This window comes from Anabrus simplex, chromosome 1 (assembly GCF_040414725.1).
Source record: "Anabrus simplex isolate iqAnaSimp1 chromosome 1, ASM4041472v1, whole genome shotgun sequence".
Classification (NCBI taxonomy): Eukaryota; Metazoa; Arthropoda; class Insecta; order Orthoptera; family Tettigoniidae; genus Anabrus; species Anabrus simplex.
In genome coordinates, this window is record NC_090265.1 from 221,886,209 (window position 1) to 221,906,428 (window position 20,220).

At 39.8% G+C, this 20,220-nt stretch overlaps 1 protein-coding gene across 4 annotated transcripts in view; it reads left to right on the forward strand.

Moving 5' to 3' along the window:
- The window catches only part of LOC136864202 (CDK5 regulatory subunit-associated protein 3), a 113,996-nt gene that overhangs the window by 60,744 nt on the left and 33,032 nt on the right, over positions 1-20,220 (forward strand). For all 4 annotated transcript variants that reach the window (XM_067140887.2, XM_067140897.2, XM_067140906.2 and 1 more), the window contains exon 8: positions 8,738-8,943. In XM_067140887.2, the coding sequence (XP_066996988.1) occupies positions 8,738-8,943 (206 nt within the window). The remainder of the gene's footprint in view (positions 1-8,737; positions 8,944-20,220) is intronic.

The window sequence follows — 20,220 nt, forward strand, 5'->3', positions numbered from 1 at the left end:
TGTTTGCCAGTTCGAGTTCTCCTTGACACTTCATTAAAATCTGTCCAGGCTATTCTGAGCATTCTCCTATGTAACCACATTTCAAAGGCCTCTAATCTGTTCATGGAGGAAGCATTGACAGTCCAGGTCTCTCCATAAAGCAGTGTTCACCAGACATAACATCTCAATAGTTTTTACCTCAGTTTGAGGTTTAGATTATCATCACAAAAGAATGGAAAGATGATCTGGAAATCTCAGTACAGTGTCTGATCTCTTTTTCAGGGTCCAGATTGTCTGTGAACTGACTTACTCGTTCAATGTTCTGATTATTTAATGAAATGGAGACACCTTCATGGTTTCTTCTGCTAAATACCATGAACTTGGTTTTTGTGGTATTGATGTTTGGACCATATCTTAATCCACTGATATGAATTCTTCTGAGCAGTCCTTGAAGACCTTCAATGGTGTCACATATAATTAGGGTGTCACCTGCATATCTAATCTTGTTTATGACGACTCCATTTACTTTCACACCAAATTCAGTATCATGCAAGACTTCTTTGAAGATATGATCAGCATAGAGGTTTGATAGGAGCAGTGAAAATATGCAACTTTGGCGTACTCCTCTTTTGATACTTATTTCTGAAGTTCTTGTTTGTCCAACCTTGTCTGTGGCTCGCTGGTTCCATAAAGATTTTGCAAATCACATTCTTTATAAAACAAATAGTTGAAGACTTATATTTCAGTTCTATTCACGCTCTTCGACCATGTATTATTCAGAGGTTACACTTAGCCATGTGCGAGAGAATTATTTTGGCCGCCATTTTGAATACAACAATCTACAACCTTGATCGACTCCAGTCAAAACTTGAATGTGCAAGTTTCATCATTTGTACCGCCTCTATGCGCTAAATATGCAGATGCCAGTCCACTTCCTGATGGATTTTAATTTTGTCTTCATTACTAAGCAATTTCAGGACTTTATCCATATCTGTAACTAGCCTAGAACAAGGCAGATATACACCACGCTAGTCATCTTCACACGATTATGTTCCTAATCCATATATTTGCTACTTTTCACTGTACCACTCAACACAGAGTGGAATTCAAAGTAGATGCACAAACAGGCTCATTGGGTTAGTTGGCAATCTCATTGCTAAATGGCAAGCAAAATTGAACTTTCCTGAGGCTGAAGGTGCAACTTTTCCTGTGAAGTTTCAGGAATTCAAAGCTTTTTCCTGTTATTGTGCAACTTTCCCCAACCTGCCTCCTGTGCCGAGGGCTCTTATCAGTGTTGAAAATTGTGTTCATTTCACAAGGGATGACAGAAAATTTTCAGGCCTATGAAAAATGTGATCATACTAAGCCATTAGTGAAAATTAATGACATGAGAAGAGGGGTATTTTTATATAGATTTAATACGATGGGGATTGGGACATTGAATTTACGATGTGTTAAGTGAGAAAACATGTTAATGATAATACACCAATGAGGACTCACCGTATTTCATTGCTAGTAAGTCAAGAGAAGAAGAGGAGTACTTTTATGAAGTTACTTCATACACTGACAATGGTTCTGAGTAGAAACTGAAGTGGCAGGGAAGAAGTTAGAAAAAGTGTGGAAGGTGGTTGCTGAAACATTCAGCCCTCACAACATGAGATAGGTTGGGGAAAGTTGCACAATAACAGGAAAAGGCTTTGAATTACATGCTGTACAACTTTCAAGTCTCTTATTGCAGGCAGAGATGCAGAGCATTGAGAATTGAGACTAACAGTGAAATCAACCATCAAAACATTTTTGGAGTGGGTATGCATGGGAATGGATTGGGGAATTATTTTGGCTCCATTGTGTGGACAGAGATGCCCTATATAGACAGCTCTATCAACTTTACTATACTGGGTACTGTGATATAATTTTATGGTATTAGTTGGAATTGGTTGAAAATATTGTTGGTAGATAAAGTCGTTAAGTTCTTTGGTTGTGTAAATTTTAGTATTGTGAAGTAAGACAAAGACTTGAGATGCTCTTCTAAACTCAAGGTCATTTTGGTCATCAGGCAGTTTGAACTTTGGAACTCTGCAGCTCAGTCCGATGTGAATGACTTTCTTTCTCTTATCATTTTTGCCTATTATACACTCGTACATATAAACCAGAACACCTTGAAAGACTAGAGATAGGAAGTTCATATTCACATGGCATGTATTAGTATGTTCTGAAGAAATTATTAGAATTTGAACCATGTCAGCCCTCAGTTTTGAGGTCCACATCGATATCTCGGCGCACCACCACCGACTGGTAAAATGTGCCTGCAGCTCTCGTTGTCACTATAAACCGAAGGTAATGGATCAGTGTGACGTGAGCAGACATGCAGGATGCCTTGCAGACGTATGCAAGAACCGTACTGTCAAATGAGTGAGTTTGAAAGAGGGCGCATTATTGGCATGAGAGAACATGATGCATCCATCCGGGAAATGTTGCTCGTGTGGGACAAAGTGTGTCAGCAGTGCAATGGGTGTGTACAGAATGGTTCACAGAAGGCCGTAGAACATGACGAGATGCGTCTGGTCGCACCACCCAGACCACCCCCGAGAAGATCAACACGTCATCCGAATAGCATATTGCAGGACAGATCTGCATTTTGGCTCTGACGCAATAGTGGAACAGTGTAACACATCGTACACTATCAGGAGTGACAGCCCGTTGCTGTTTATTACGGTCTGGGTTACCAGCGCGTTGCCCACTTCTCCGCCTACCTTTGACTAATGTGCCTAAACATGCTAGACTGCAATGGTGTATGGAACTTCACTGGGGACAGGAATGGCAGCAGATGGTGTTTTCGGCTGAATCCAGGTTCTGTTTGTTTGAAAATGATGGCCGCATTTTGGTTCGCCACAGGCAGGGGGAGAGGCATCCCATTGACTGCATTCACACGTGACATACAGCGCCAACTCAAGGTCTTAATGGTGTGGGGTGCTATTGGGTACAACCACAAATCACAGTTGGTGCATGTCCAGGGCACTGTGACTAGTTTGACCTACGTGAATGACATCCTGCGATCCGTAGCCATACCCTTTCTGCACAACACCCTAGACACCATATTTCAGCACAATAATGCGCGACCACATGTTGCTGCACAAACATGTGCCTTCTTGTTGTCACAGGATGTCAGTCTGTTGCCCTGGCCCGCCGATCACCGGACTTGTCACCAATCGTAAATGTGTGGGATATAGTGAAACGACGGGTGTGGCTCTGTGAACCATTGCCAACCACCAACGATGAACTGTGGAACCAGGTGAATGCAGCATGGATGGCTATACCTCAGGATGCCATTCGCACTCCTATATGCGTCGATGCCATCATACATGGAACAAGTTATCAGTGCCCAAGGAGGACCCAGTGCCTACTAGACAACAGGACACATGCTGAACCTAGGTGACTGAAATGCTAGTCGTTTCTGCTGAACATACTAATGAACATGTCCTGTGAATATGAACTTCCTATCTCTAGTCTTTCAAGGTGTTCTGTTTTTTATGAACATGAGTGTAGTTATATAACACCATTATATAGAACGTAACATGCGAATATGGAAATTAACGAAGTGTGCGGGAGTGAGCTTAGTTAACTTTCTGAGTGATGGTCTAACATGCAATATTCTATAGTATTTTCAAACATATTCTTAAGAGAAAAAATAATTTTATGTTTTGTGGTCTTCGAATAACAATGAAGAATTCTAGATATAATAAACATTGAAAAAGTCTTGCTTAGTTACTATGGTAACATATGTGGTTTCATTTTAACGGATTAGCACTTCAATGTTTACGGGCTAAGCCCATAACTAACAGCTTTACTTACATTGTGAGAACTCGGCGTTATTTATGATGGAAAATACTGTAAAAGTATATTACAGTACCTGATATAGTAGAAGTGGTAGATCTCAATAGTGATCTGCTCTATTCTGGTAATTGTATTTTGTTTGTCATTACTATTGTAGGCAACTTGTAGCTATCTATGGATGAATTAACTGTGGGAATTTTCAATTAATTTTCATTTCATTCATTGCTTTTATTGTTAATGTTGTTCTTGCATTATCTTCCAGTGTCATTTGGTTGTGATTTGCTATAGATGGTTCCTTTGACCTAATAAACGTTAGCTTTACAAGTACTGTATTGCCGGGCTGAGTGGCTCAGACGGTTGAGGCGCTGGCCTTCTGACCCCAACGTGGCAGGTTCGATCCTGGCTCAGTCCGGTGGTATTTAAAGGTGCTCCAATACGTCAGCCTCGTGTCGGTAGATTTACTGGCACGTAAAAGAACTCCTGCGGGACTAAATTCCGGCACCTCGGCGTCTCCGAAAACCGTAAAAGAGTAGTTAGTGGGACGTAAAGCAAATAACATTATTGTTACAAGTACTGTATTGTTATGAGTCTACCTCTTCACTGTAGTGCCTAGATGGTAATGCAGTCGAACCTGCCCTAACGGACACCCTTATTCAGCGGACACCTCCCTATTCGGACAATTTTCCTCGGAACCGATTTTATTTTACATAAGACAAGTGTTAAATTGGCCTCATTTTAGCGGACACCTCGAACTCCGGACAGCGGACATCGTAATTTGTCCCGTCCACTTGACTTAAGCGGACACTTCACACGTTACCGGACAATTTATTACGCCGGACCACATGTCATCCTTTCTTTTAAAACCATTCTTCAGACATAAGGAAATACCTTTTGAATGTTTGTACTATTTCGTGAGCAAGGGGAGAGGAGGTACATCGGAATGCAGTTCTACCTAGTAGTGTACAGACCTATTCCGAGAATTCTAATTGCCCAGAAATGCTGCCAGAGTCTGTTGACTCACAAGTTACCTAGGGATTTTCTTCCCTCCTTGCATCATTCTATTCATAACTTGCTGATAAGGTCGAGCTCAGGTAGTCAACTTGAGAAGGAAAAGACAGTACAGGGGCTAATCGGTGAGACAGAAATACCATTTCAGTTGTCTGTTAAACATGAGTAACAATGGATTACTTCACGAAGCTGTAATGTTTGTAAATGACTTAAAATCACTTACAATAATTCTCTATAAAATACTAACACAGAAATGACTTAGAATAATAAAAATACGTATGCTTATATTTAAGGTGGATGTTCTTTGCCGTTAAAATGTCCGATTTTTACAAACTTGTTTCAGCGGACACCTTTCGTAACGGACATTTTTCCTCGGAACCGACGGTGTCCGCAGAAGGGAGGTTCGACTGTAGTATACTGGCAAGGAGAGGCCAAACCCTGTGTCCAGCCGATTTCAAGAAGCTTCAATGTACCTGTTAGGGGACACTCAACAGTAACTTGTGTGTAAGGTTTTAGGTCAATACACTTTTGTTTTTGAAAAAATTGAGGTCAAATGTCATGTTCTAGTATGTGAAGTGTGAGTATCAAGTCGGCTCTCGTGAGGCAGTTTTCCCTTTGTACATCCTAACTCACAGATTCCTAGATATAAACGTTGATATATAAACGTGCAATAGTTTACCTTAAGGCATTTGATAATTTATCACACCAGAAGCCCCTAGAGCCTTAAATCTACTGGTGTTGAATGTTGCAATCTGCATTATCTTCACTCAGCTCTTTTGAAATGTTCAGAGAAGCCCTAGAGGATATGTGTGCTGGCATCCATAACAATGGCTATGTCATAAATAGGGCCCGGATTTTTAGGTTCTTAAAAACCACGTTTTAGTTTTTTTTAATAGATCAAAATAGTTTTTTTAGTTTTTATCCTCCTGAAATAGTTTTTAATGATCATTTCAATCATTACTAAAGTTATACTGTTCATTCAAATTTTTTGTACTTTATTGTAACCTTCACGCCTCTCTAGTACAAAACTATACCACTCATTTCAAAATATGGGACAGAATGGCTTAATGAAAGCGCTTCAAACACATCATGCCAACTGAAATTAAAAATAACAAAGAATATTTATGCGCAAATACAATAAATTGTTCATGTAGGTTAAATTTTTGTCACTTCCAATGCATCAAGAAACATTCTTAATAAACTTAACCATGATAGGTTAATATTGTGTTTGGTCCGTATTGACTAGTCTAAATGCCAGCCGGCAAAGAAATTGTTTAACAGATTTAGAATTTTTACCACTGAGGAAGGGAATGGTTGAGATTTCCCGAAACATGTTTGATTTAATAAATTGTTTTTCTTTCATTTAATGAGTGTATTGATCAAGGCGGATTAAATAAACTATTTTAAATAGTTATATTATACATTCAAGAAACATTTTCAGAAGCATAGAACACAGTTTTCACTTGCTGTTACATTGTACAACTAAATGCATTTCCAGATTATTCAGAGTAAAACTTTTTCTGGTATCTCTCAAAATATTCTCATAGCAGGAAAATGTACGCTCCACACAACAAGAAGTCATTGGAGCAAACGTCATTAAAGCAATAGCTCTCGGTCCCCATGGTACCTCGTCAGTAATTTCTTCTCCCTGAAGTACTGTATTGCAGACACACTGTTCATTGTTGAAAATCCAGGGTTCCACTGTAGAATTTTGGTGAGCTTGAGTAAATAGGCTTCACCCACCGGTTCTGGTATTTCCTTCTTCGAAATGGAGTCCACAACTTCTATTGAATCTTCTAATGGCTACGATGCCGACTCAACACGCTCAATAGCTGCAGGAAGATCAGCAAAGTGTGCCCTAATGAAGGCAAGTGAAACAGCGTTCTTGTTCGTGAGAGCTGTTTTAGCCTACACTATGCAAAGTGCATCATCGACATCAAAAGAATTTATAACATTTTTAATGTCTTCAAAGTGATTGGCATAGTATAGGGCTGCATTGAGCCATGTCCCCCAACGAGTGATGATGGGTTTGGGAGGAAGAGGAGGTTGAGGCAACATTCCTTGAATGTGAGAATGCAGCTAGGAGCTTTAAGAAACAACTTTCTCACAGAAGAAACAATACTGTTTACTCACAGAAAATTATTTCTAACCTCTTCAGACAATCTGTGTAAGCCATGGGCTATGGAAGTTACATGCAGCATGTTAGGGTAGAAACTCTTCAATACTTCACCAGCTTTGATCATACGTATATGCCGCACTATCACTCAAAAGAAGTAAACACTTGCCATCCTGTTTTTCTCTTGGCCAAAGAATGCGAAGAGTATCTCGGACGGTGCAAGCTATGGTCAGCGTGTTCCACGACACGTTTGCGGAAACCAGCGCTTCACATAAACGGATATTACCGAGCTCGATAGCTGCAGTCACTTAAGTGCGGCCAGTATCCAGTAATCGGGGGATAGTGGGTTCAAACCCCACTGTCGGCAGCCCTGAAGATAGTTTATCCGTGGTTTCCCATTTTCAGACCAGGCAAATGCCGGGGCTGTACCTTAATTAAGCGTCGGCCGCTTCCTTCCAATTCCTAGGCCTTTCCTATCCCATCGTCGCCGTAAGACATATCTGTGTAGGTGCGACGTAAAGCAAAAAACAAAAAACCAAAAAAAAAAGCCAGACTTGACAAAATATAATTATAATATATTATATTATAATAATTATAATATAAAGTCCGGATCGTTACCAATCAACTGGCGAATCAACCAACTTCGAGATGACTTGCCTTTAGGCATCGCTACTTCTGAGATGCGTAAGCTTCTTAAACTGCCTTCAATAATGAATTAATTTATAGGGAAAATTAATTTTAGTCTGTCGCATAATAATGTGTATAGAACTAAACAGTGAACAGCGCCGTAGCTGGCGGTAGTCGACCGTACATAATGAGAGATGCACTGAAGCTGGCAAGTTAGGCGGGCTTGTGCCTGCTAGATACAGGTCAGTGAATGCCAGGGGGTTGTCCCTTGATTTGTGCTGTACGCTAGTGGAATAGTATCGTTTCACGTTGTTTCGCTCGCACTAGTTATACTTACAAACCACTTCCAGTTCCAAAGCATGAAGTCATTTCAAAAACTCGTGTATAATGTTTATTTTTTAAAAAAATCATTGAATTTCATTAATATTTGGTACTTATATTTCAAAATAAAGTAATACTGTCTTGAATAGCCCATTTAGTTTTTTTAGGTTTTAACGTCTTATTTAGTTATTTTTAGGTTTTATAAGATTCGTGTAATTTACTCCAATGGTAATGAAATGGATAAGTAAGTTAAAATACTGCAGTTAACTAGCAAGGAATAAAATAGTTTAAAACCTAAAAATCCGGGCCCTAGTCATAAATAACATCCCAAGATAAGGAGTTTGACATTTTGCTCCTAAAATTCCAATTTATTCTGTATCTAAAAATGATCCCCAATCTGTGAAATAGAACAAAGCTTTAGAAGCTGTGTTTATTGTTGTGTATCTGCTAATGGCCCATAATATTGATCTAAAGGTCAACTACTTTTCGCTTATTGTATACTGCAAGCCTGAATGTCTCTGTAGTAACGTCCGGCTCCATGGCTAAATGGTTAGCGTGCTGGCCTTTGGTCACAGGAGTCCCGGGTTCGAATCCTGGCAGGGTCGGGAATTTTAACCTTAATTGGTTAATTTCGCTAGCGCTGGAGCTGGGTGTATGTGTCGTCTTCATCATCATTTCATCCTCATCATGACGTGCAGGTCGCCTACGGGTGTCAAATCAAAATACCTGCACCTGGCGAGCCGAACTTGTCCTCGGCACTCCCAGCACTAAAAGCCATACGCCACTTCATTTCTGCAGCAGTATAACTTGTTTTGTTGTTGCTGTTCTTAATAAATGGTTTATTTTTTACAGCTGCAGGCATTCCTGAAGGTTCGCCTGTTTGAGATGCAAGGTGCCAGTGACTTATTATCCCTAAGCCAGCTTCAGGATGCATCTCCAATTCTTCAGTTGCAGACCACACAGAGTGTGCTGACCATGTTGGATCATGTTCAGATAACCCTTGGACAGATCACTGACTCGCGTACTCAACATTTGCACAATATCAAACATTCACCAAGGTAAATAAATTCATGTGAACCTTCTCAAAGGTGCCACTTAAGTACAGTAGAAGTCCGTTATAGCGAGAATTCATAACAGCAAAAAATTTACTCGCTATAGCGGATTGTCGTTATATTCGATTTTTTAAAAGTCGGGAAAACCCCACACACATTAAAATCAGTATGGAATGGCAATCAGTTTGTTCAAAACTTGCGTTTTCGCGGATAATATCCACACTACGGCCTACTTGTTAGTTGTTTTTCAAAATCCGATATTATGTGAAAGTGTGTGTTTAATTTCATTCTGAAAAAAATATATTACCATTTTTCTCCAAATCCAAGATGACCCCCACTTTTTCCTTCAAAAAATTTTAATCAGGCTTAAAAAGTGCTTTGTAAAATCATATGAATGTCTTTCTTATACAGTACGCATTTTTAGACTATTTGTAGACACTGAACATTGGCTTTAGTTATGCCGCATTTTTTGCGGCTGTATTATTATGCTTTATTTCAACGAGTTTAATAACCATCAACTTAAAATTGGCATCATATATATCGAAGGGAACTCATTGAAAATTTGCCGGCAATACACATTCCACGCGTCTCTACAATATGACGATCCATCAGGAAAATATTCTTGTTTACTATAAAACGGTTACTTTCACTCAGCGTCAGATATAACTGGCTACCACTACACGCACGTCTTGTTTGCCGGTTTCGGCCAACTTCAGCGGCTAGCGATGTATAGGCCTTAATCGCGGACTTTGAAAGTCAACGAACGAGTTTATTGCGCCGCGGTATGGCAATTCCACCCTTGCATTTTTGTGCACATACTTCAAAATTTCATCTTCGACTTCTTTGAAGCGTCCTTGTTGCGGGCCACTGAATGCATTTTTTTGTGCAGTACGCATTTTTAAGCTACCTATCTTTGTCTTCACGCCAACGCCGAATATTGGCTTTAGTTAGGCCTATGCCGTATTTTCTTGCGGTTGCACAATTATTATACATTTCTGAGTGTTTAATATCCATTAACTTAAAATTGGTATCATAACATCGACAAGATCCCATTGAAAATTTGCCGGCAATACCTGTTCCACGTATCTTTACAATACGACGAAAATATTCCTGCTGTCTATTAAACTTAATTTTACTAAGCGTCAGGTACAGCAGACGCGTTATAACTCTGCTACTTGAGTAGCCATGGCCTTTCTAAGAATTCGAAGGCTCGCATGTTTTGATGCCATTCTGCAGATTTGAGAAACGTTTTTGTAGATGACTATAGAATGCCATTCTCTCTTCACTATTTCCCGAGATCTAGTGTGACGTTACACATAGGCACTGTACAACAGGTCGCCGCGTCTAGCGATGTATGATAACGAGGCGGTAGTTTATTGTTAACTAGTTTTGTGTACGCGCGAGGTGGGGGGGGTGTGCGTGTGTGAAAAGAAACAGCGTTGTTACTGCGGTAGTTGCCAGTGGTGTTCAGTAATATCAGGCCGCGAATACAAAACGACCCACATGAGATTCTGAGAAGAAAAAAAGTCGTGTTGGATTCGGAGAAATATGGTATCACTCCAGAGGCTTCTGTGGCAAACATTTCAGTTTTCTTCAAACAGCATCACCTAACCTAACCGTATATGTATCAGGAAAACCTATTTGAAAAGCATGTAGAGAAATGATAACCTCCTCCCTAAAAATTGATATGGGAATAGTTTTCTGAAATTTAACTAGACGTGAGAAAATATAAACTATCCTCTGAAATCAGTGATGTAGGTACCCTGCCATTTCTTGAGGTGTATCACATTCTTATTTCATTTCAGTATACGGTATACCATTAAAATGAAGAGATCGTTTACTTCAGCTTTTATTTTTAACGAGTTAACAACTGCTATCGGCCACGTTATTCACGCATTTATTACAAAAACGTCTTATCCTCTTTCATTTCGAATTTTCTTTAGAGAACAGCAGTCAACGAGTATTACTAATCGACTCAACATTGATTTTGAACGTTGACGAGAGAGCTCGCAAATGCACATAGCGCGAAAACTATACCGTACCGAAGATGATCGATCGCATTTTGTGGCAAACGTTTCAGTTTTGTTATTCAAATAGCGGCACCTATCCTAACTTAACTGTACTATATGTATGAAGAAAACATACTTCAAGCGCCAGTAGAGAAATTAGAACCTCCTCGCTAAAAATGTACATGATAATAGCCTTTCCGTAATTTAACGGACGCGAGAAAATCTAAACCAACCTCGTAATCAGTGACGCACTCTGCCATATCTTGAGGTGTACAGTAGGCCTATCCCATTCTTACTTAATTGCGGTATTTAGCATTAAAAGTAAGCGATCGTTTATTAAGCTTTTATCTTTAACGAATTAACGGTTATCGGACACGTTATCTACGCATTTATTACGAAAACATGTTCTCCTCATTCATTTTCCTTGCGGAAGAGCAGTTGATGGGTATTACTGATCGACTCCGACAATGCCTTCGAATGTCTACGAGAGAACTTGCTAGTGAGCATAGCAAGAAAACGATACCGAAGTTGATCGATCGCATGCAGTATAATGGCTGGGTGCATAAATATCGGCAACGAAAAAATTGAGCGAGCATAATCGCTCGTAATAACGGATGCATCAGTGATAGGGCTCTCACTGTAACCGAAGGATAATACACAGTTTAATATAGGACTTTTGAAGGGACGGACAAACGGCATCATTATGACGGGGTTCTCGTTATATGACGTACTCACTATAGCGGACTTCTACTGTAACTGATCCCCCTGCTCCTGCTCCCATCAGCATACCTAACACTATGAACACAGGTACTACTCACCTTGGTAATGGTTTTAGTTTGTAGCTAACTTCATGTGCTTATGACATTTAAGACTGGGTTGATGGTTATGGAGTCAAGTTCTGAATTTGGGAGATGAGTGAGTTTGAAACTCATCATTGACTGTCCTGAGAATGGTTTTCTGTGGTTTCCCATTTTCACCTGCAGACAAATGCCTGGACAGTTCCTATCCGTAGGATTCCTTCCATCTCCTTATCCAATTTCATTCATCTTCATTCATTTCATCTTCATTAGTTCCTCAACTGAGGTTTGTGGCAGGAATGGCATCCAGCTGTAAAAATATGCCATATAATTTCATTTCACCTCGTCCCCAACCCTGTATGGAAACGCTACTAAAGGGGTAGATGTGCATACATGAAATGTAAGAATGTTGTTGGAAGTTTTAAATTTCTGATTTAGAGAAGATAAAACTGGTTTGTCTGGCCAGAAGTAATCCTGCTAAGGTGATTGGGGTAGACCATACAGCCAGTGTCTCATTGCTGAGTATTGGGCGTGACACACTGGGAGAGCCAACAGTTTGGGGTAGAGGAGCTCTTCTAGGAGGAATAGTGGATCCCCAGTGGAAGAAATGCCACTGATTTACATAATCTGGTAGTGTCAGTTCCCCATATTCAAGATAAATACAGAAGGTGTCTTGTTTCCCAAGTTAGGGCAAGCAACCTGTATATTATGCTGGCAGTAGCTCTAAAATGCCTGCGAGATGTGGCCAACTCATAGTAATAATAGTTTAAATGTGGGTATCATAATGGATTAGGATAAAGGTAAGGGCATCCCCTGGAAGTATTGCTTGGTATTTGGAATCCTAGGAATACCATGATAAGTGGGTGATCGTATAAGTTGGAAACTGAAGGTGGGTACAGTTAACATCTTGACTCTGAATGGGAAGTTGGAAGAATTAATGGACAGCATGTGTGACAAGAGCTGGATATGTTTGGTTTGAGTGAAACAAAATGGATAGTAAATGGAGAAAAAGAGCTGAGGAAAAGGTTCAAGTTATATTGAAATGGGGAAAGGGAAGCAAAAAGTGGTATAGGTATTATAGTAAGTAAAGGTGTGCTGGGAAATGTAGCATTTATGTGATAGAATAATAAAACTAACAACCAGGATTAGAAGTACAGTAGACTCCTGCAAACTCAACTGGGATGAGAGGGTGATGAGTTACCGAAACTAATGAGTTTTATGGACTCAAATGGATTATTCATAACATGTAATACTGTAATGTTCTATAAAGTAATTTATCATAAGTAGAATAACTAATAGTGATTCTTGGAAATGGAAGGCATCACAAATTCACTCTGGCAGAAAGGTTTTGTATTACCTCTCATCATTAATGAAACATATATATGCCAGGCTGAGTGGCTCAGACGGTTAAGGCGCTGGCCTTCTAACCCCAACGTGGCAGGTTCGATCCTGGCTCAGTCCGGTGGTATTTGAAGGTGCTCAAATACGACAGCCCCGTGTCGGTAGATTTACTGGCACGTAAAAGAACTCCTGCAGGACTAAATTCTGGCACCTCGGCGTCTCCAAAGACCTTAAAAAGTAGTTAGTGGGACGTAAAACAAATAACATTATTATTATGAAACATATATGCTTATTTTAGACTTTAGGAAAGTTTGAAGGACACTCACAAATAATAGCATTTGGTATCTGGAACCTTCTGTCCCAAGTATTGCCTGTAACCACATATCTTACCTGGACTCTCAGAAATGGAAACATGAGTTTAGCCTTAGTTTCATGGTTAATCCGTTATTGCAAACTAAAACAAAAATTAAAAATAGAACAAAAACTTCTTGTAATACTGCCGGCAGCAATGAGTTGTACGGAATGTTGAGTTATTGAGTGATGAGTATCCGGGGCTTCACTGTATTGAGAAGGATCGGAAACAAGTACAGTATGTGCCCATCAGGAAGAGAAATTAAAAGGATTTCGTAAACACATTGGAAGAAAGTATTACTAGTGAGGAGATAATAGTGATATGTATTCCCTCCCAAGGCTTTTCCAGTCACTCATGAACCAAAATGGATGTTATTTACAACTTATAGTTTGTCAGCTTGTAAAAAACACTAAATGTAAAAAAAGGGGCAATTATAATTTTGTTGTATTAAGTTGTTGTATTAACTGAGTTGACACTGAAAAAGAATGGCTTCTTTCTTATCAAACTGAAATGGGTGTGTACCTGCTCCAATGATCATTGCTCTATATTTGGCTGTAATTCTACAGGAAACAACAGTAGACAACTCAGGTGTAACTGTTAGGTATTGTTTTGATGGAAAATTCTTTCAATCTAGCAAGACTTTGCTCCCAGAGGCTGACTAAGGTTATGACAGAAAGTGAAATGCAGTATGCAGTTGATGTTGCATCACCAGTTCTTATACCAAGGAACTGAAAAATTTACTCCAGTACTTCAAGAAAGCATATGGTTGCTTTGGTCCCTCTATCAACGTTCAAAACACTGCAGTACTTGCTCAACCTTCACCTGGCAAAACCCTCCCAGATTTCAACAGCTCTATTTTGGATACAACATTAGAGAATGTGACCATTTTTTGTACCTTGGAAGTATCTTATCAAAGAGCTGTACCTGCAAACAGAATGTGGTGAAGAGAATTGGTGCTGCCCTTGTGCCATTTGGATGTTTAACACAACATGTATTCATGAATAGAGACCTAACAGTGCATACCAAACTAATGTTGTACCAAGCTGTTGTAATCTCAATGTTACTTTATGGCTGTGAAACTTGAACCCTTTACGGTCATGACATCAAAAGACTTGAGTGTTTCCACTTCTGTATTGAACATCCAATCGGAGGACCATGTCTCCAACCTTACAGTTCTCAATAAAGCACACATCAGTAGCATAAAACCCACCATCATTGGACATCAGGGCATGTACATCGTATGGATGATAACAGACTTCCTTGCCAAATCCTTTATTGTGAACTTTGCTCTTTTGTGAGGCCTAATTAAAGGAGCTGCTTTGAAATGCTACAAAGATCAGCTTTAACATAACATGAAATTGACAGGTATGAACTCACAATTCTGCAATACTCTTGCTGAAAATCGTTCAGTTTAATGTGACACTGTCTGTACTGCTATAAGCACTTTCAAAGAAGAATGCTGCAGACAGCTTGATGACAATATTGATAACTCTGTCATTCTCAGCTGAGGTCTCCACCATACATTCAGTGCAAGTTACGTGAACACTGGTTTCATGCTAAAATTGGCCTGTCCAGTCATCATAAGTGTATCATTAAACTACGAGGGTTATCCAGAAGTTAAATTCCCTATTTCTTAAAGACAATATAGTTACATGAAAAACTTTATAGGCACCCAATACAGCAATGTTGGAGCTATTTTTCGACGTATTCACCATCAGAATTGAGACACTTGTCATATTGTGGGATAAATTTTCGTATGCTGGTGCTGCCTGGGAATGGAATGAGCGTGTGACATTCATCTTCAGCTCTTCGTCAATGTGAAAATGCTGACCGGAGGACAGGAATTTCTTGAAGTGCAAGAAAAGATGAAAATGAAAATCACTGGGAGCAAGATACGGACTGTACAGTGGATGATCAAACACCTCCCAGCCGAACTCCTGCAGAACAGTTGCTGAGCGCTGAGCCGCATGTTGGCAAGCATTGTCATGGATCAGCACAACACCTGCCTTGAACATTTCACGCCTCTTGTTTTTAATGCCCCGTCACAATTTCCATAGTATTTGACAGTAATGCCCTTCCTGTCCCCGAACACTGTGCACATCACTTTCTGCACTGACACAGTCTGTTTCACTTCATCCTAACCGGAGATCCACTGTGACACTAATGCATTGACTGCTGCTTGGTTTCTAGGGTAAAGTGAGCAACCCACGTCTCATTGGCCGTGACGATCCTGTTGAGGAACTTGTCACCGTCGTCATGGTACCACTGCAGAAACGTCAGTGCTGCTCCTAAACGCTGCATTTTGTGGTCAGGTGTCTGGTGTTTCGGCACCTGCTTGGCACATACTTTCGTGAACAGCAAGTGCTTAGTGACAATTTCATGCAACAAGAATTGCGATATCTGTGGAAAATGGCTGCTGACTTCTATAATAGTGGTTCTTCATAATGCGCTGCCGCACCAGTTCCACAAGGTTGTCATTGATGAGAGACGGCTGCCCACGGCCCTTTTCATCATGGATATTTTGACGACTTTCGGCAAAGTGCCTACACCAGCGACTCACCAACTGTTTGCTCATGACCTTTGACTCATAGACCTGACACAGCTGACAATGAATTTCGATTAGTGCTATGTTTTGTGCATTAAGAAACATCACAGACCGAACCTCGCAGGTGGCGGGAGAAAGAATATGGGTCATCATTTTGAGCCACTGCTGCTGCACTACTGACACCAGGTGGGACTTGTCTGGCTGGCATATGATTGCTAACATATGAATAGTAACACAGTAAGGTTTCCACCTATTCAGTACTAATATGTATTTACAATGTTATAAATTACATGGAACTAGTTTCGACCCGCCTAGGGGTCATCATCAGCCATATTAAAGCATACATACGTATTTTGTCGAATCCTGAAAACATGTTATTTTTAACTGTAATAATCGTATGGATTTTATAATTTATAAAGTGAAGTTTGGTAATGAGATGAGAAATGTTAGTATGGTACAGGTGAGTAGTAAATAATAATATATATACAAACAAGTTTGGAACAAAGTACTAGTGGGGTGCTTAGAGTTGTAAAATATAACCTCGTGGATGTCAGTAGTCCTCATACTAAAGAAACAATGTAAAATAACACATATAAACATATATACAAGTATGTACAAAGTCTGGAGAGTAAAGAGTGATACTCTTTTTAATGTTGAGTTGGCTTGACACTGATCACTTAAGCGGAGAAATTAAAGCTGTGTTGGTCAGTTGCGTTGTTGATTGTTGGACGTGAAGTTGTTTTTGAATTTCTGGAAATTCAAAAACAACTTCACGTCCAACAATCAACAACGCGACTGACCAACACAGCTTTAATACACCAAATACCTAATTTCTCCGCTTAAGTGATCAGTGTCAAGCCAACTCAACATTAAAAAGAGTATCACTCTTTACTCTCCAGACTTTGTACATACTTGTATATATGTTTATATGTGTTATTTTACATTGTTTCTTTAGTATGAGGACTACTGACATCCACGAGGTTATATTTTACAACTCTAAGCACCCCACTAGTACTTTGTTCCAAACTTGTTTGTATATATATTATTATTTACTACTCACCTGTACCATACTAACATTTCTCATCTCATTACCAAACTTCACTTTATAAATTATAAAATCCATACGATTATTACAGTTAAAAATAACATGTTTTCAGGATTCAACAAAATACGTATGTATGCTTTAATATGGCTGATGATGACCCCTAGGCGGGTCGAAACTAGTTCCATGTAATTTATAACATTGTAAATACATATTAGTACTGAATAGGTGGAAACCTTACTGTGTTACTATTCATATGTTATTCTCAGTTCAGTACGGACCAACAACATGAAATTCATAACCCTTGATGATATGATTGCTATGTCATAGATCTGTTGTGCATGCTCATATAGGGAAACTTAATTTCTGGATCGCCTGCGTATATTGCATATGAAGACGATTGCTGGAGGAAGATGTATTCTCAGAGCTGAGTCACAGCCGCTGCTGCCGATATGTATTGAGAGTCTGGTTTGAAGATATGCCACATTTGATATCTGTAAGACATGATGTACTGGCATATTATTGGTGAAAGGTATGGGCAGGGTTGGGAATTTAAAATGATCAGCTAGCGACAGATGATTTCCAGATATAATTGGGTAGATTGAAGAACTGGAACCTTGATTGACTAGATATTGACTTGAAGAATAAATATGCAAAGAACTGATGAATGCTGTTGCAACGCCTCGTGAAGCTTTAAGTGATAGACAGCGATTATACAGGGTAGATAGGTTTATGTAGTGTCGTGTGAAACAGCTGCAAAGACTTATACCAAGGGCAGAAATTGAAAATGTTGAACAAGATTGGAGTTGGAAAATTTTAAGAATGTGTTTTCAGGTGTGCAGAAGAAATATGTGGTTGATCATCATCAGTGATAGAGTTCAATTCCACGGCTGAGTGGTCAGCATCTTGACCATCAGCCCTCGTGGTCCAGCTGTTGTGCCCGTTGTTGACAACTTGGTTTTTGGATGGCACCAGTTACACCAGTTTGCGAGGATGACTGGTAGAAGAAACAGGGCACATCTCAAGTAAGGACAATAGTCAGCTACTCAGCCAGTATAATGTTATTGTTAAGTTTTAGGAACTCAGGACATTGTAGGCCATCACATTAGAGGCTTAGGCTTCCAGTCCCCCATGTGATTCTTTTTGCCCTCATTCTTCAGGCGATCATTCCTTCACGTTCTTCTACTCCTTTAGTGATTTTTATTATCTTACTGATCAATAGGGGCTAAGGACCATGTAGTTTCTTTTGCTTATAAAAATTGCAACCACCCTAATCGCCAAGAGGTCTGTTACCATTACGTCTGAACAATATTTCCACATCAACGATGCTTGCTGTTGGTGGACTTCATAATAAAAACCTAAATTTGTGATTATCTCAATTATTATAGCTCATATAGTAAAACTGTATCAGATATAGAAGATTGAGAAAACTGTTACAAAGAAAACACTCTCTGTGTTATTGATCTAGTTTAATTCTAGGATGACACAGTTAGTACACACAGATATAAACACACAATTATATTCAACAATGAATGACCACACTCCACTAATTGCTGTCTATTAAAAGTCTGTCACAGCAGGACTCCTGCTGGGCAGTCTTTTACCTGGATGGGCAACCTTCCGTAAATCTTAATTGACAGCTCGCCTTACTTTCACTTTGTTTCTCAAGTTCAGTAACCCCACTCATAACTGCATGCAGACAGAGACAGATACAAATACAGGATGGGGCTGATGACATAGATGTTAGGCCCCTTTAAACAACAAGCATCATCATCACAAACACAGGGCTTCTGATCACCACAACACACGACGACTTTTCCTTGGCTCTACTTCAGCGAAAGTCCACCACTCACACAGTAAACACAGTCAATTCACGTGGCTGTTCCACACAGTTAACTACTCAGCACTGACAACTAAACAGCAACAGCGTGCTAACCAGTACTACAGTATTCCTCATAGCAACGTAACTGGACCACACTAGTCACACCAGCTGTTCTATACACAGACTTCAAGGTGGTCTACAGTCTGTGGTAGTTAACACACATTACTCCAAGGCAGAACATAGACAGTACTCTGCTCAGTACACGACGATACTCTGAGTCTGATGAGACACTAACGACAGCCAGCACTACGGCCGCCCCACTCCCGTTACTCCACTGACTGTTTGCGACTATCCTCCTTTATATATCCTAACGATGGGGTACTAGAACCTTCGTAGTGCAGATAGAGAGGGAAGTTTCTCACTTCCTATTGCAAAAGGTCCATGGGGAAACCCGACAAAAGCACAATACAAGGAGAGGCCGATCATGTCCTCCAGGCTGGTTGGGAGATCCCTGGTCTGACTCACTAATCCCTTCTAGGAAGAACCGAATGGGGCAACAACAGGGCTGGCACGTAACAGTATATTTTCTATAATTGTTGTCATATATTGAGAGAACTAATTTTTCGTAAGATATTTGTGAAAAATGTAATAGTAACAAATATGTCCATTATTACTCCTCATACAGTAAAAGGGTTTCTTCTTTCCTGACCTCTTTCACAGTTATCTGGGGTTTAGTGGATTAGCCTAGTTGTACAGCTGGATACCTTTCCTGATGCCAACCCTGTACGGAGGAATGTATCGACTAGTGTGTGTTTCTGTGCTGGTTAGCAGTGTGATGTGTAAATGAAGATTTGTATTATGATGATCATAAACTTCCAGTTCCCAAGCTAGAGGAATTAACAAAACATAGTTGAAATCCTCAATTTGGCTAGGAATCGAATCTGGGGCCCGTTGAACTGAAAGCTACTGTACTGACCAGTCAACCAAGGAGCTGAACTTGTATGACAAAAGGGTATGAAACATAAAAGATTGGAAATTATATTTCCAACAGCTTTTATTATGTACAGTTTTTCCTATGCAGCTACAGTAATATTAATGGATAAATTCGACATTTCCTATTTTGGTCCCCTTAATATTGCTACGCTACTAATCAAGCAGTATATAGCTTAGTGCATGTCCCAGCTGTCCCCGAATTTATATACCTACTTTTTCAGTGGTAATGCCATCGAGGCAGAGATGATGTTAAGGGTGTGCAGCTGTGAGCTTGCATTCGGGAGATAGTGAGTTTGAACCCCACTGTCAGCAGGCCTGAAGATGGTTATCCATGGTTTTCCATTTTCACACCAGGCAAATGCTGGGGCTGTACCTTAATTAT